The sequence below is a fragment of the Rattus rattus genome, chromosome 3 (assembly GCF_011064425.1).
Source record: "Rattus rattus isolate New Zealand chromosome 3, Rrattus_CSIRO_v1, whole genome shotgun sequence".
Taxonomy (NCBI): domain Eukaryota; kingdom Metazoa; phylum Chordata; class Mammalia; order Rodentia; family Muridae; genus Rattus; species Rattus rattus.
Window position 1 is genome coordinate 219,233,534 of NC_046156.1, and position 14,175 is coordinate 219,247,708.

Genomic DNA, 14,175 nt, shown 5'->3' on the forward strand with positions numbered 1-14,175 from the left:
TGATTCCATCAGCTGATGTGGCGGTGGTGGCTTGCCCGTGGTCAGTCACATGCCCTGTTGCTGCAAAACCTGAGGATCAGTTAGTTCCGTTGACATTGAGGGAGAGGCCTTAGAAAAGCATTGTGAAATAAATGAACATGAGATTTTAACTGGATTTAAAGAATAGAGCACCTTTGGGCTGGAGAGATGGTGCCGGTGTTAAAAGCACTCTTCTTCTAAAGGACGTCAGTTCGATTCCCAGTTCCCACATGGTAGCGCTCAAGGTCTATAACGCAACTTCCAGAGATCTGATGCGCTCTTTGGCTTCCATGGAACCAGGCACTGTAGCACACAGGTATACATTTAGGCAGAACAGCCATACTCTTAAAACAAGGATCTTGTCTTCTGAAAAAATTTTAACTTATTTTGTTGTGTGTACATGTGTGCAGGTGTGCATCCCTGTGCATTTGCACAGAGGCTCCATGTGGCCTTCTCTGTCACTCTGACTTGTGTCTTTAGGACAGACTCTCTCCTAGGCTAGTGGCCAGCAAAGCCCAGTGATCTCCTGTTTCTGCCCTCTATGGCGCTAGGGGTACCTACCAGTCTGGGGCTACACCCAGATTTTTATGTGGGCACCAGGATTAGAACTCATGCTTACATGGAATACCCACTGAGCCAACCTTCCAGCTCCCTCAGCTCCCTCTTTCAGACACTGCCTTACTATGGGGCTCAGCCTGGCCTGGCACTCACCGTATGGTATACATACAGTTACAGGACTATATGGTATACATACAGTACTGTATGAGCCAGGCTGGCTCCAACCTCCTCATTCTTCTGCATTAGCCTCATGAATGCTAGGATTCCAGGCATAGGATACCATACCTGGTCCTCTTGGATCCTATCCTTTAAAAAGTGCACGTGTGTGCGTGTACACATATACATGTGAGTGCCCATGGAAACCAAAAGAGGACATCAGACATCCCAGAACTGAACTCAGGTCCTTTGGAAGAGCAACAGTTTCCTTCTTTCCTTCCTTCCTTCCTTCCTTCCTTCCTTCCTTCCTTCCTTCCTCCTTCCCTCCCTCCCTCCCTCCTTCCCTCCCTACTTCCCTTCCTGCCCCCCTTCCTCTCTTCCTTCCCTTTTTACTTATTCTGGCATATAATACATCCCTGCTGCAGTTACCCCCATCCACTCCTCTCAGTCCCCCGGTTCCTCTCTTCTTCTCCCTCAGATCCACTCTTCCTCTCTTTCCCCTATGAAAAGAGCAGGCCTCCCAGATATCAGCCAAACCCAGCATAACAAGTTACAAAACAAAACTAGGCACAAACCTTCATATCAAGGCTGGGCTGGACAACCCAGGAGGAAGAAAAGGGTCCCAAGAGCAGGCAAAGAGTCAGAGACATCCACCATCCTACTCCACTGTTAAGAGTCCCACAGAACACCCAGCTACATAACCAGACCTAACTCAGATCCACATAGGATCTGCGATTTTGGCACGGTCTCTGTGAGCCTCTGTGAGTGCTGCTTAGTTGATTCTGTGCGCCATGTTCTTGTGGTATCCTCTACCCTCTGGTTCCTATAATCTGTTCTTCCTGCCTTCTTCTGTGGGTTCCCCAGCCTCTGCCTAATTTTTGGCAGTGAGTCTCTGCATCTGCTCCCATCTGTCGTTGGGTGACACCTCTCTGATGACAAATAGGCCAGACTCTAACCTATGAATATAGCAGAATATCATTAGGTGTCATTTGATTGACTTTTTCTTCTCCAGTCAGGTTTGGTTCTATCCTAGGTCTCTGAGGTATCCAGCCTCTGGTTTCTGGCCATCCAGGCAGAACATGAAGTGTTTTTAACCACTAAGCTTAGCATTTCTTCAGCCCTGGGTCTTGTCTTTTTTATTAACCATTGTAACTGCAGTCCCGAGTGGCCTTTGTCATAATGTACATTGATGAAGTGCGTCACTGGGTGCTTTGTGGAATCTCAAAAGTTACTGATGCGTTTCTTAAATCCAGGTGTGCTTGGTTTTCCTGAAACCCTCTTCTGACATAATAAATGCAGACTATTTTTTTCTGCAAACATTGGCCTGCTAAGCTCCAATTTCAGCCTGTTGATTAACGATCCTGGGAAGCTGGGGTTTTTTCATCTTTATTCTTGGTAGATTTAAATCCTCCTGAAACCCTTAAATCACCCACAAAGAAAGCTCTTTTGGAAATATATGTTCTGAGTCCCAGGTAAGACTTCATGTCAATTTAATAAGCTTTTACCAGTCTCCAGCTGGGACCGACACTGGTTTCGTGCTGAGGATGTGAAATGGATTTCGTTGTCAACAGTGCCTGTGTTCACTCATCTGTCAGCTCTTTTGTGTAAGTGGAGGTAGACCAGTACTCTGCTGAAGCCAGGCATTCAGCCCTGAAGGCACATGAGCATTGGCATACTCAGGAGTCCACACATGTAAGTCAGCAGATGGGTTGGTGGTTAGGGTTTGAATGTCATCATGAGGGGACGGATGGCATACAGAGTGTTGAGGAGCATTTGCATGGTAGGAGAGGCTTCTGGATCCTGAGTCCTGGTAGTATGAAGGAGGAGTTTGTTGGATGATTCTCGGGCTCTCTAGTGCCATGACAGTGCCCACCCCTGCTTTTCCATGTTGTGCTACTTACACGGGAGGGTGTGGTGTCTCAGTTCTGTGCTAGTTTGAGGACCTAATTCTGTAGGCTACCTTGGAGCTAGCCTTGAAACCTGTGGCAGAGGTCACTCACCGTTGTTCTCATCAATAGCTTACCGGGGCCTTTGACTCTTTCTCACTGTGTGTTCATGAGTCATCTGGGTGAAAGGTTTTTTCATACACAATTTACAAGTCTACTCTCAGGTGCTGGTGGTAATGGTAGAGCATTTACTTGACCCTGGGTTTGATTCACAGAGCCAGACACACATGTACACATACACACGTATACACACATACATACACAGACACCTATATACACATATAGACACACACACGTATACACACATACATACACAGACACCTATATACACATATAGACACACACGTGTATACACACATATATACACAGACACCTGTATACACATATAGACACACACACACACACACACACACATACAGACACAGACACCTATATATACACATAGACACACACACGTATACACACATACATACATACAGACACCTATATACACATATAGACACACACACACACACATACATACAGACACAGACACCTATATACACATATAGACACACACACACACATATATACACACACACCTATACACATATAGACACACACATGTATACACACATACATACACAGACACCTATATACACATATAGACACACACACATACACACACACATACAGACACAGACACCTATATACACACATAGACACACACATGTATACACACATACATATACAGACACCTATATACACATATAGACACACACGTATACACACATACAGACACCTATGTACACATATAGACACACATATACACACATACATACACAGACACCTATATACACATATAGACACACACGTACACACATATATACACAGACACCTATACACATATAGACACACACACGTATACACACATACATACACAGACACCTATATACACATATAGACACACACACGTATACACACATACATACACAGACACCTATATATACATATAGACACACACGTATACACACATATATACACAGACACCTGTATACACATATAGACACACACACACATACATACACAGACACCTATATACACATATAGACACACACACGTATACACACATACATATACAGACACCTATATACACATATAGACACAGACACACACACACACGCACCAACTCTCTCCCTCTGTTCCCCCTTTCTCCCTCTCCCCCATCTCTGTGTTCATTAAAGGCCTGTGTCTTAGTTAGGGTTTCCATTGCTGTGAACAGACACCACGACCAAGGCAACATTTAACTGGGGCTGGCTTACAGTTTCAAAGATTCAGTCCATAGTCACCATGGCGGGAAGCATGGCGGTGTCCGGGCAGACCTGGTGCTGGAGGAGCCGAGAGTTCTACGTCTTGTTCTGAAGGCAGCCAGGAGGGTCTCTTTTGCGCTGGGTGGAGTTTAAGCATAGGACCTCACAGCCTACGCCCACAGTGACACACTTCTGCCGACAAGGCCACACCTCCTAATAGTGACACTTCCCATGGACCAAGCATATTCAAACCACCACTGCCTGTCTTTAAACCTCATTGTAAGCAGCAGGTAAAGAAATACTTTCTCATAAAGACCCTATTGCAACAACCACAGCAGTGTATGCCCGATGGCTGTCCTTCTGTCCTGAGACCACGCAAACCAAGCAGTAAAACAGAGAAGTTGCCTGGATTTAGCCTACAGGTTGTTTGTTTTTAAACACAATTTTATGGAGTATAGAAGGTTATAACTAATTTGACAGATGTTTCTTTCTCTTTTCTTTCTTGGATTTTTTTGTATACTGTCCTGAAACTCATTCTGTAGACCAGGCTGGCCTCAAACTCCTGAGGGCTGGGATTAAAGGTGTGCACCGCCACTGCCCAGCTTGACAGACGTTTCCTATGGTAGCGTCTGTTAGCGTCTTTTCTTCCATCAGCTTAACAAACTCATAGCTTATGTATGTAGATGTATGTTGATCTATGTATATATGATAGGTACACGTTTGCTAGTGTGTTTGTTCCCTCAACAGGTCACCATTGTTGCGGACGATAACTGCAGGTTTTTATGCTGGTCGAGAGAAAGACTGACGTACTTTCTGGAGTCAGAGCCTTTTCTGTATGAAATTTTTAGGTACCTTATAGGGAAAGACATCACAAATAAGCTGTACTCACTGAATGACCCCACCTTAAATGATAAAGTAAGTGCTTTTCTGATTCTTTGGGGGGGGGGTTGATAAATGTGTGTATTTTCCTGAATTTTCACTGAGTTTATGACGTATTCACAGGCTTCAGAGGGGGTAGTTGTAATGGAGAGACTCTTTAGCAAGCCCTTTCTTGAAGGCAAGGGATAGTTGGTAATTCCTATCATTGTCAGAGCTTGGCCCAACTGTCATGGACTAACATGTAGGGGATGGGGTACTGTCCTTTCCAAAAGTCTTCAAGCAGTCTCAGGGGAGGCGTGGAGAAGGTGTGGAAAGGCAGTATCCCAGGAAGTAAGACTGATGGTTGACATTTTAGCCTTGGTGTTTTCTGCATGTGTTGAGAAGGAAATGAAAGCAATTACGGATGAGAACTTTTAAAACGTTTTTCCTTTGATATGTGCTACCTACTGGGAGCAATGAATGGGATGGGCCGAGTAGGTTCCCGGGTCCAGGTGCTTCTCGCCTTAAGGCTGGGGTTGTAGCTCAGCAGGAGAGGGCTTGCCTGTTATGTGTGAGGCCTTGAGTTCAGATCCCTAACACCACACGAAAGAAGGGCTTGCTTACTATTTCAGATTAACACATGGAATATTCATATTTATCAGTTTTAGAGTGATGTGTTTAAAGTGATAGCTCGTAGAAAAAGATACAGCATACATTTTAGAACACTCGATCACTCTTTTTTTTGCGGGGGGAGGGGCACTAATACCTGCTGCTTATAGGGAATATAGGACCCAACCGCTGTACCTCTCAGGCATCTCGAAACCTCGCTTTGCAGAAAGTGAAGAAGTTGGAGCCCCAGATGAGCCTCAGCACACAGATCTCCATGCTGGAGATGAGGAACAGCATCACTAGCTCCAGCGACATCGAGGACGGCCTCCACCACTTCCTGCGGGGCTCCTCCAGCACGGCTTCTCTCCGTGAGTTCCCACAGCACTGGCTCTCCCCACCTCTCCGGTAGATGTCACTAGAACAGGCACTGGGAGCATTTTGGTCAGACAGATCACTGTTCAAGTGACTGTTTGGTGGCCTAGAGGACCTACCGGCCCCGTGTTTGACACAGACCAAAGTCCAACTTGGGAGCTGTTTCTGCTTCTGAAACTGGTCACTTCTTTTTCATTCTGGCCACTTGGAATGGTGTGCACGGGTCCTTGCGGTTGGGTGACTGCTTGCCATTGTGGTTCGAGTAGCTCTAGTGAACGATTGTGGCGGTGTGTGAGAGTTTATGGGCAGCTGATGGCTGGCTGCTCATCCCAGTGTGCACGCAAGAGTTAAAAGTGAGCAGGTTTCAGGGTGTTCCCGAAGGTGCTTGCACAGCACCCATGTGAGTAACACCCATACACTCCCAAGAAGCTACCACAGCTCTCCCGTATGCTTCGTACCGTCATAGGTGGCCCAAGCCACACCGACGTTCAGGACTAGTAAAAGGAAAGAAAACGAACTATCTTAAGAATTGATCACTTGAAACTTAAGAATGATTTTGAACGCAGGAGCGCTTCGGCTCGCAATGGGACCCTGCAGAAAAGCAGGCACATTCTTCCCTTGCATAAACCCTCCGTGTGTCCAGGTGTGATCCCAAGCAAAAGAAACCGAAAAATGGGAACCCTCGCTCGGCGCTGTCAGTGTGAACGGTCACGTGTCTGAATGGCCTACATGAGGTGGATAACGTTCTAAGTTTGCACACTGAGAAGGGGCTGGAATTTACAAGGACATATTACTAGCATGTGGGAGAGACAACTTCACCCCTTCCTTTCTAGGGTTTGCTTCTGGCTTTTCTTGAGAATTACCCAAGATAAATTAACAAGACGACTGGAACAAAACCCGCGTACATTAATCATAGAAATTTCAGATGACGTGGAAAAAACTGAAGCAGCAGCTAGGCTCAGATGCTTACCTGCGTCCCTCTAAACAAGACAGGGAGAGCAAGGAAGCAACGGAGTTAGGCCGGAAGAATTGAGGTTTACACAGAATCCTGTCTTCCACAATGTAGGAAGGGTGTCTTTTACCTAAGGCCTCGTCTGCTGGTCAGAATCAAGGGAAAGGACTGAGTGGGCTTTTTCATATACCACGCAGAGTTCCGACTCCTTCAGATACAAACTCCAAACCGAAGTAGAGATAGAAACACACTGCGGACAGAAAGGGGATGACCTCAAGGCCAACACGCTTAGGAACTAGAGAGGGCTGTGCTTTATTCTAGTGCGGCTTAATTTAGGGCGCTACTCGAGGCTTCTGCGAGGCTCTCCAGAACCCGGCCAGAGGGAGCACTTGTAGGGTAGCTACTATGCCTGTGGCAGAGGAAAGACAGTCTAAAGCTCTACCCCAGAGCGGCAGGTGCATGTTCCTGGGGTACCATTGACAGTGGGTAACCATTTAGCCAGCACCACCTCAGTGGGCTGGTGAGAGTGGAGAGTCGGTACCTTGGCAGTGCCCTGTGCTAGCCCAGAGACTATTAACTTTTCAGGTGAGGCTGTTGGTAGCACTTAGTGTTGTCTGAGTACTCAGTAGTCAAAGCTCACCTCAGTCCCTGCTGGGGTACAGATTTAGGGATCTGGTCTGAATGTAAGTTCACTGCTTTCGAGACCGAATTAGTCCTCAGCAAAAGCCGTACTACCCCATGGGCATAGAAGCTAATGTGACAACACGAGCTTTCCGAAAAGATAAAAGGGCTGGGATTTGTCAATGGTCAAGGACACAGGATGCAATCCCAGCTAGCTGAGGGATTTAAGCAACTGGGCTAAGGCAAGATGGAGAGTTCATGATTGTCCCCGTGAGTCTTGGAGGGCTGGATAGTTGGCCCATGGAGGCTGGGCCAGGTAAACCTGTGAATAATGTATAACTTTGAGCAGTTGTTGAATGTGATTCAGGTCCTTGAAGCCTTTTCCTGTCCTCTGGCTCTGCTTCTCACAGGTTGCCATTGTCCTTTTAGATCCGTCCCGACGTCCTGATAAATAGTTTGAATAGTTTTCAGAAACAGGGAAGTTGCCGTTTTCAAACAGGCTCGGTTTCAAAATTATTTGTTTTAAAAGGGGGAAAAGAGGCACGTACCATCTAACTGGTGCTTTGTGATTGGTTGATCTGAACCAGCCAGAGCAGTTACTATGTCAACAGGTAGGAGTGTGTCTTAGTCAGGGTTCTCTAGAGTCACAGAGCTAATGGGTAGTCTCTGTATAGTAAGGGAATTGGTTGATGACTTACAATCTGTAGTCCAACTCCCCAACAATGGTCAGCAGCAGCTGTGAATGCAAGTCCAAGGATCTAGCAGTGGCTCAGTCCCACAAGGCAGGCAGGTGAAGAAGAGAGGATCTTCCTTCTTCCAATGTCCTTATGTAGGTCCCCAGCAGAAAGTGAGTCCCAGATTAAAGGTGTGAACCACCATGCCTACATCTGGCACTTGCTTTGTTCCGGGTGACCTTGAACTCAGAAATCTGCTTGCCTTAGTCTCCTGGGGTTCATAGCCACTTTGCCTCAAGATCTCCATGCCAAGATCCTGGTCAGAAACTTGTATCTTCCAGCCTCAAGATCAGAATCACAGATGAGCCTTCCAATCCTGGATTGTAGCCAAGCTGACAACCAGGAACAGCCACTACAATCCACCTACCCCTTGTCAACTTGACACAAATGAAACTATAACAAGGTCATGAGTATGTCTAACATGATATAACTATTCCTTATACAATCTCAAAAGGCATTTGTAAATTTACAGTGGGGCAGTGTCCCTTGGGAACATTCTTTACTATCTCAACTTAAATATGGATTGATGTTAAAGAAATTGGAAGAAAGCACAAATAACTATACAAATGTGTTCTTGACAAAATAAAACAGAAACGCTCATACTACTTTATAATCCTCGTTTCTGCAACTGGTCACGTGGCCTTAGCTGGTATTTACAACTCCCTTCCTCTACTAGCCATTCTGTGTTTCCTCCACCCACTGCAAGCCCCTCAGCAGGTCTTGGCTCTTTTCCTGGAGGGGTGACCCATACCTTCATTCCTGCTGGGTCTGAGCCCTTTGTCATCCTGCTTGGATTAGGCTGTTGCAGTTTCCCATTGACTTTAATCACAGGACATGGTAGTACCAAGAGACACCCTAAGGGATCTCCTGCACTGCAGACATAATCCTTTTACCTCCATTATGGAGAGGCAATCCAATTTCCCCATGGTAATCTGGATCTATCACCCCTCCTAACACTGCTAGTCCTTTCTTAGCCTGTTGGTATAAGGGCATTAGAAGCCCAAAATGGGGCTGGAGAGATGGCTCAGTGGTTAAGAGCACTGAGTGCTCTTGCAGAGGTCCTGAATTCAATTCCCAGCAACTGCATGGTGGCTCACAACCATCTGTAGTGGAATCTGATATGTGTGTCTGAAGACAGCTGTAGTGTACTCATATAAATAAAAATAAATCTTAAAAAAAAGAAGCAGCGGCTTTCAGTTCAATGGAATGTTTGTTGTGGCACCTGACATTTCCTGATCTTGAGGCTGGAAGATACAAATTTCTGAGCTGGATCTTGGCATAGAGATCTTGAGGCACAGTGGCTATGAATCCCAGGAGACCAAGACAAGGAGATCTCTGCGTTCAAGGTCATCTAGGGCAGAGGTTGTGTGTGTGTGTGTGGTGTGTCTCCGTGTGTCCATCTGTGTCCAGTCTCGTAGTTTAGGGGCTTTCCTGCTTCTTCTCCTTTAAAAATTCTTTGACCTATAAAGCTGGTTTCTTTTTTAATTCTTTCGGGTTATTTGTCTGTCTGGTTAGTTGGTTTTTGTTTTTGATTTTTTGAGACAGGGTCATGGGTAACCCAGACTGGCCTTGAATTCTTTCTCCTGCCTCCACCTTCCAAATTCTGGATTTATAGGTGAGTGCTACCAAACCTGATTTCACGCAGTGCTAGGGATTAAACTCAGGGCTTCGTGAATGTCAGGTGAACCCTTTACCACCTACTTTGCAGTCCAAGAACATTGATTCTTACGCATTCCTGAATTGTGCGATCGCTCCTGATGCAGCCGTCCTGCTTGAGGGTTCACGGTTTAACACACTTCAGGTGATGCCTGTGTGGTTATTCTACCAGCTTCTTTGATGGGGTGGGTGTGGGGGCTCCAGAACTCCCTGTATTCTGGGATTCTGCTAATCAGGTCGTGCAGGGGTGGTAGCAATGGTCTTGTGCATCCACCCAGCAGTAGCTCAAGCCTTGGGACTTGCATGGACCGGCACGGGGACGTTATTTTTAAAGATCTTGGCCAGGATGTGGTATATAGCACAACAAGCATACTTGACAGCATTACACGGCAGAAGTGTGGTGAGGCAGAAATGCAGTTCACAGGGAGGTGAAGAGAGAGTTGAAATGAACCATTTCAATGAAATTACCACCACTCCCACTGCCTAGATTGTGCTGTTTTTCTACACATCCCAAAGCCAGAGTCACAGCAAGATCTGTACCCTATCATACGGATTCCGTGTCCCGCTCCCAACTGTCACTTACTCAAGGGTGCTGGAGGAAAATTCAGTCCTGTTGTTAGTCAGCAGCTCAGAATCCGGTTAACTCTTTCAACTCTCCTTATTGCTTTGTTTGATGTGCTTCAAGTTTGCATGTGTAATTGTGAGGTGGAAGAGAAGGGTCAGACTAGCCAAAGTGTGTAAGTGGACGTAATGCCGTCCTGTGCGTGAGTGTGAACTGGTTCTTCTCCACTGGCTTGGTCAGTGTGCCTCGTTGTAAGGGAAACTCGCCATCTTGCCCTCCCAACTTCAGCTCCCTCCCGTAGTATCTGAGAGTCTCCGTCTTCCTCTTTGTCTCTCACACAGATGAAACATATTGGCAATTACGTTACTAGTAAGTGTGCGCATGCGCAGGCGTTGTCATAGCAACAGGGAGCTTGCTGAATTTCCTGGAAAGTTGCAGAATTCGTTTTAACAAGTTAAATAACAGTTGTTTAGTTTCTGTTATTCAAATCCAGATATTTTGGATAATATCAGTTGGGACTCTTCTTCGAATGAGTTTGTTATTTTAAACCGTTTTTCCCCCCCTGAAATTGAATTTTTATGATGCTGTTAAAGATATTGTGAAATAAGAGATTTCTCACTGAGGAAAGGCCTTTGCTTTGCGTCCGGGAAGTACACCAGGAAGTCTAGCCCAGGAGCGAGCGGTGCAGCCGTGCTTGGTTCTCCTCACGTGGTATTCCAGGCTGCAGACGGTAGAGCTTCTCACGGAGAGCTCATCAATCTATTGCCTAGAATAGATTCCAGAGAAGCCTTCTCAGCTTCAAGGCTGGCTTCGTGAAATCACCTGTTCAACTCAAGCTCATTGCCATGCCCACTCGGAACAACAGCAGACTTATAAACAGGGGCTTTGCAAATTATACAGAGAAACGGCAGGTGCGACAGACAGGAGGCACCTGCAGGAGGAGCTGAAGGGTGGGTGAGCAGCACCCCGTGTTGCTGGTGAGGAAGGAGCAGCTCGGGGAAGTTAAGTCACCTGGCCGTGATCAGGAGACCGAATACGGTATAGGGTCTAGTGCTGCTCCTCATCCTGCGGGCCGTGTTATCAGTTTGAGCCTAAACTTCCCCGAGGGCCTCTAATCTGCTGCATCAGCTGGCGGCGTATCCTGACTTTTTATTTAGTTGAGTCCTCACAGCACGTTTTGAAAAAGTGTTCGTTGTCCCTTTAGGATGGAGACTCGTGATGTTCACCTCTCCTGCTTGATCCCCAGCCGGCAGGGCATGTGGTGTGTCACCATGGCCCCTGTCTCCTCCATCCAGTGGGTGGCCACCATTCCCACATAGTACCTTCTCAATCTGTAGGGCGGCAATAGGAGGACTTCATGTAGCGAGACATGGGTTAATCCTCTTAATGAGAAGGTCCAGAGGCGCGATGGAGAGATGCTTCAGTCGGTGGTGTACGCTGTGCAGGAATGCGGACCTGAGTCTGGACCTCAACCCGCATACCCGTCAGTAACCCCGGAGCTGCGGGGGCGCTAACAGCCAGGTCCTGAGAGTCAGCTTAGCCAACTGGTTCAGTGAGAGAGTCTGTCTCAAAAGACAAGGTGGGTAGACATCAGAACTCCGTAGTGTGTCGGTCTAGAAACCAAAAGCTCCAAAAACACTGCCTCAAAGAAATAGAGTGAAGAGTAGTAGAAGAGGTGCCTGGGGCCTTTTCCTTGGCTCCATGAATTGCGCATGCGCGCACGCGTGCACGTGCGCACGTTGGAAAAGCAGTTTCAAAAAACTAAAAATAATATAACGTGATGGAAAAAGACAGCCAATGGGTTTTTTTTGGGGGGGGGATTTTAAATTTTATTTTATTTTGTGTGTATGGGTATTCTACCTGCAGCTACGTCTGTATACTATGTGTGTGCAGCGCCCTCAGGAGCTAGAAGAGGGTATCTGAGCCCTTGATACTGGGCTTACAGGCAGTTTTTCGGTGCCTGGGTTCTAGGAATTAAACCCAGGTCTGCTGGAAGAGCAGCCATAAGCCGCTTTTAACCAGTAAGCCATATCTCCAGCCCCTTTATTAAGTATCTATTGTTTAAGACTTCGTTTTTAAAGATTTATTTATTTTATTTATATGAGCACACTGTAGCTTTTTTCAAGCACACCTGAAAAAGGCATCGGATCCCGTTACGGATGGGTGTGAGCCACCATGTGGTTGCTGGGAATTGAACTCAGGACCTCTGGAAGAGCAGTCAGTGCTCTTAACCGCTGAGCCGTCTCTCCAGCCCCATAAATATCTATTGTTGTTTTCAATTATAATTGCATCTTTCTCCTCCACTTTCCTCCCTCCAACTTCTGTGCCCAGCCCACTTCCTCGTGAATTCATGTTCTCTTTATATTTAATTATCATTGATATATAAGTATATCACTATACATATCCATTGATATTTACTAATGAGTTATAGATACACCTTCTGAGTTCCTTTGGTGTTGCTTGTACATATATGATTTCAGCACTGACCACTGGGCTTTGGATAACCAATTAGAGGGCTCATTCCTGTGGAAGATTCATTCTTCCTCTCCCGGCATTCTTCATCTCTCTGTCATTCCTTGTCTAGTTGTTGCGTCTGTGAGATTCCCCTCTTCCACATTAGTATATTTATTGATGTCTCCATTCAGGGAGGACACCCAGAGTTTAATCGCTCACCTTCACACGTATGTATTAATGTGCACACACACAAACATGTCTATACACCTAGCAAACAGTACATGCACACAAACGCATACATTTTAAAAGCCTCCTCTCTGACTCCATTTAATTAAATAAAAACATTTAGGGCTGGAGAGATGGCTCAGGGGTTAAGAGCACTGTCTGCTCATCCAGAGGTCCTGATTTCAATTCCCAGCAACTACATGGTGGCTCACAACCATCTGTAAGGAGATACGATGCCCTCTTCTGGTTACATAAAATAAAAAAAATAATTAAAAGAAAAGAAAAGAAAAACATTTAAAGCAACCAGATGTGCGTGCCTGTAACCCCAGAACTCGAGGTAGAGACAGGATAGCAAGGTGGAGGCTAGCCTGAGCTAAGAAAAGGAAATTGGGTTATCATTCAGACATAGATATTATATAGCAGACGAGAGAATCTTAGAATAAAAAGTCCACCTCTCCCAGTCTTACTTTAGCTCTTCTCCCTGGAAACCATTGTTCACCGCGCTCAATAATCTGCTGTTGTCTGTTGGTTTAGTCATTCGCAGCCTCTTCCGACCTAACCTGGCTCACTTCTAACCCCTTGCCCTTGCTGCTCAGCTCGTTAATGCCAATGGATTTTCTTGTTCAGAGTCCACGGTTCTATTGTTTGCAGCATCAAGTAACGCATTTAGACTTCCCTCCCCTTTTCTCTCATATGTCGAGTAACTTGCCGACACTGGCAACCCTATCCCTTGTGGTTCCATACGGAACCCTCTTCCGGAGGTTCCAGGGTCTGAGCATGCGCTTCCCAGCTCTGGCTTGGAAGGTTGTAGAACCCGGGAGAGCCAGAGCCTCACCCGTGAAAGCGCGTCCTTGAGTCTCTGTGGTTTAGCCCCATTTTCCGTCTTCCCTCGGCTTCCTGACTTTGGAAGCGGCCTCTCACTCCGGCCACTGCGCCTTCTGCAGCGCCGTGGACTGTCTCTCCCCAACCAGGAGGCAAAGTCAGCTCTTCTCGCCATAACTTGCCGTTGTGTATTTTTACCAGAACTGTGAAGAAAGTGACTGGCACGGCAAACCTTTCCAGTCCCTCCTTTCAGACGGTTGTGCTGCCCGGCTTTATTCCGAAATTCTCATGGTTGCTGTGTGGTCTCTTTCATAACTACAGCTAAATCTACCCTGCTTGGAAA

General features: G+C 46.3%; 1 protein-coding gene across 1 annotated transcript in view; it reads left to right on the forward strand.

Moving 5' to 3' along the window:
* Bves (blood vessel epicardial substance) overlaps positions 1 to 14,175 on the forward strand; it is a 34,801-nt gene that overhangs the window by 11,698 nt on the left and 8,928 nt on the right. Inside the window, exons 5-6 of the mRNA XM_032896902.1 lie at positions 4,715 to 4,882; positions 5,661 to 5,802. Coding sequence (XP_032752793.1) covers positions 4,715 to 4,882; positions 5,661 to 5,802 — 310 coding nt within the window. The remainder of the gene's footprint in view (positions 1 to 4,714; positions 4,883 to 5,660; positions 5,803 to 14,175) is intronic.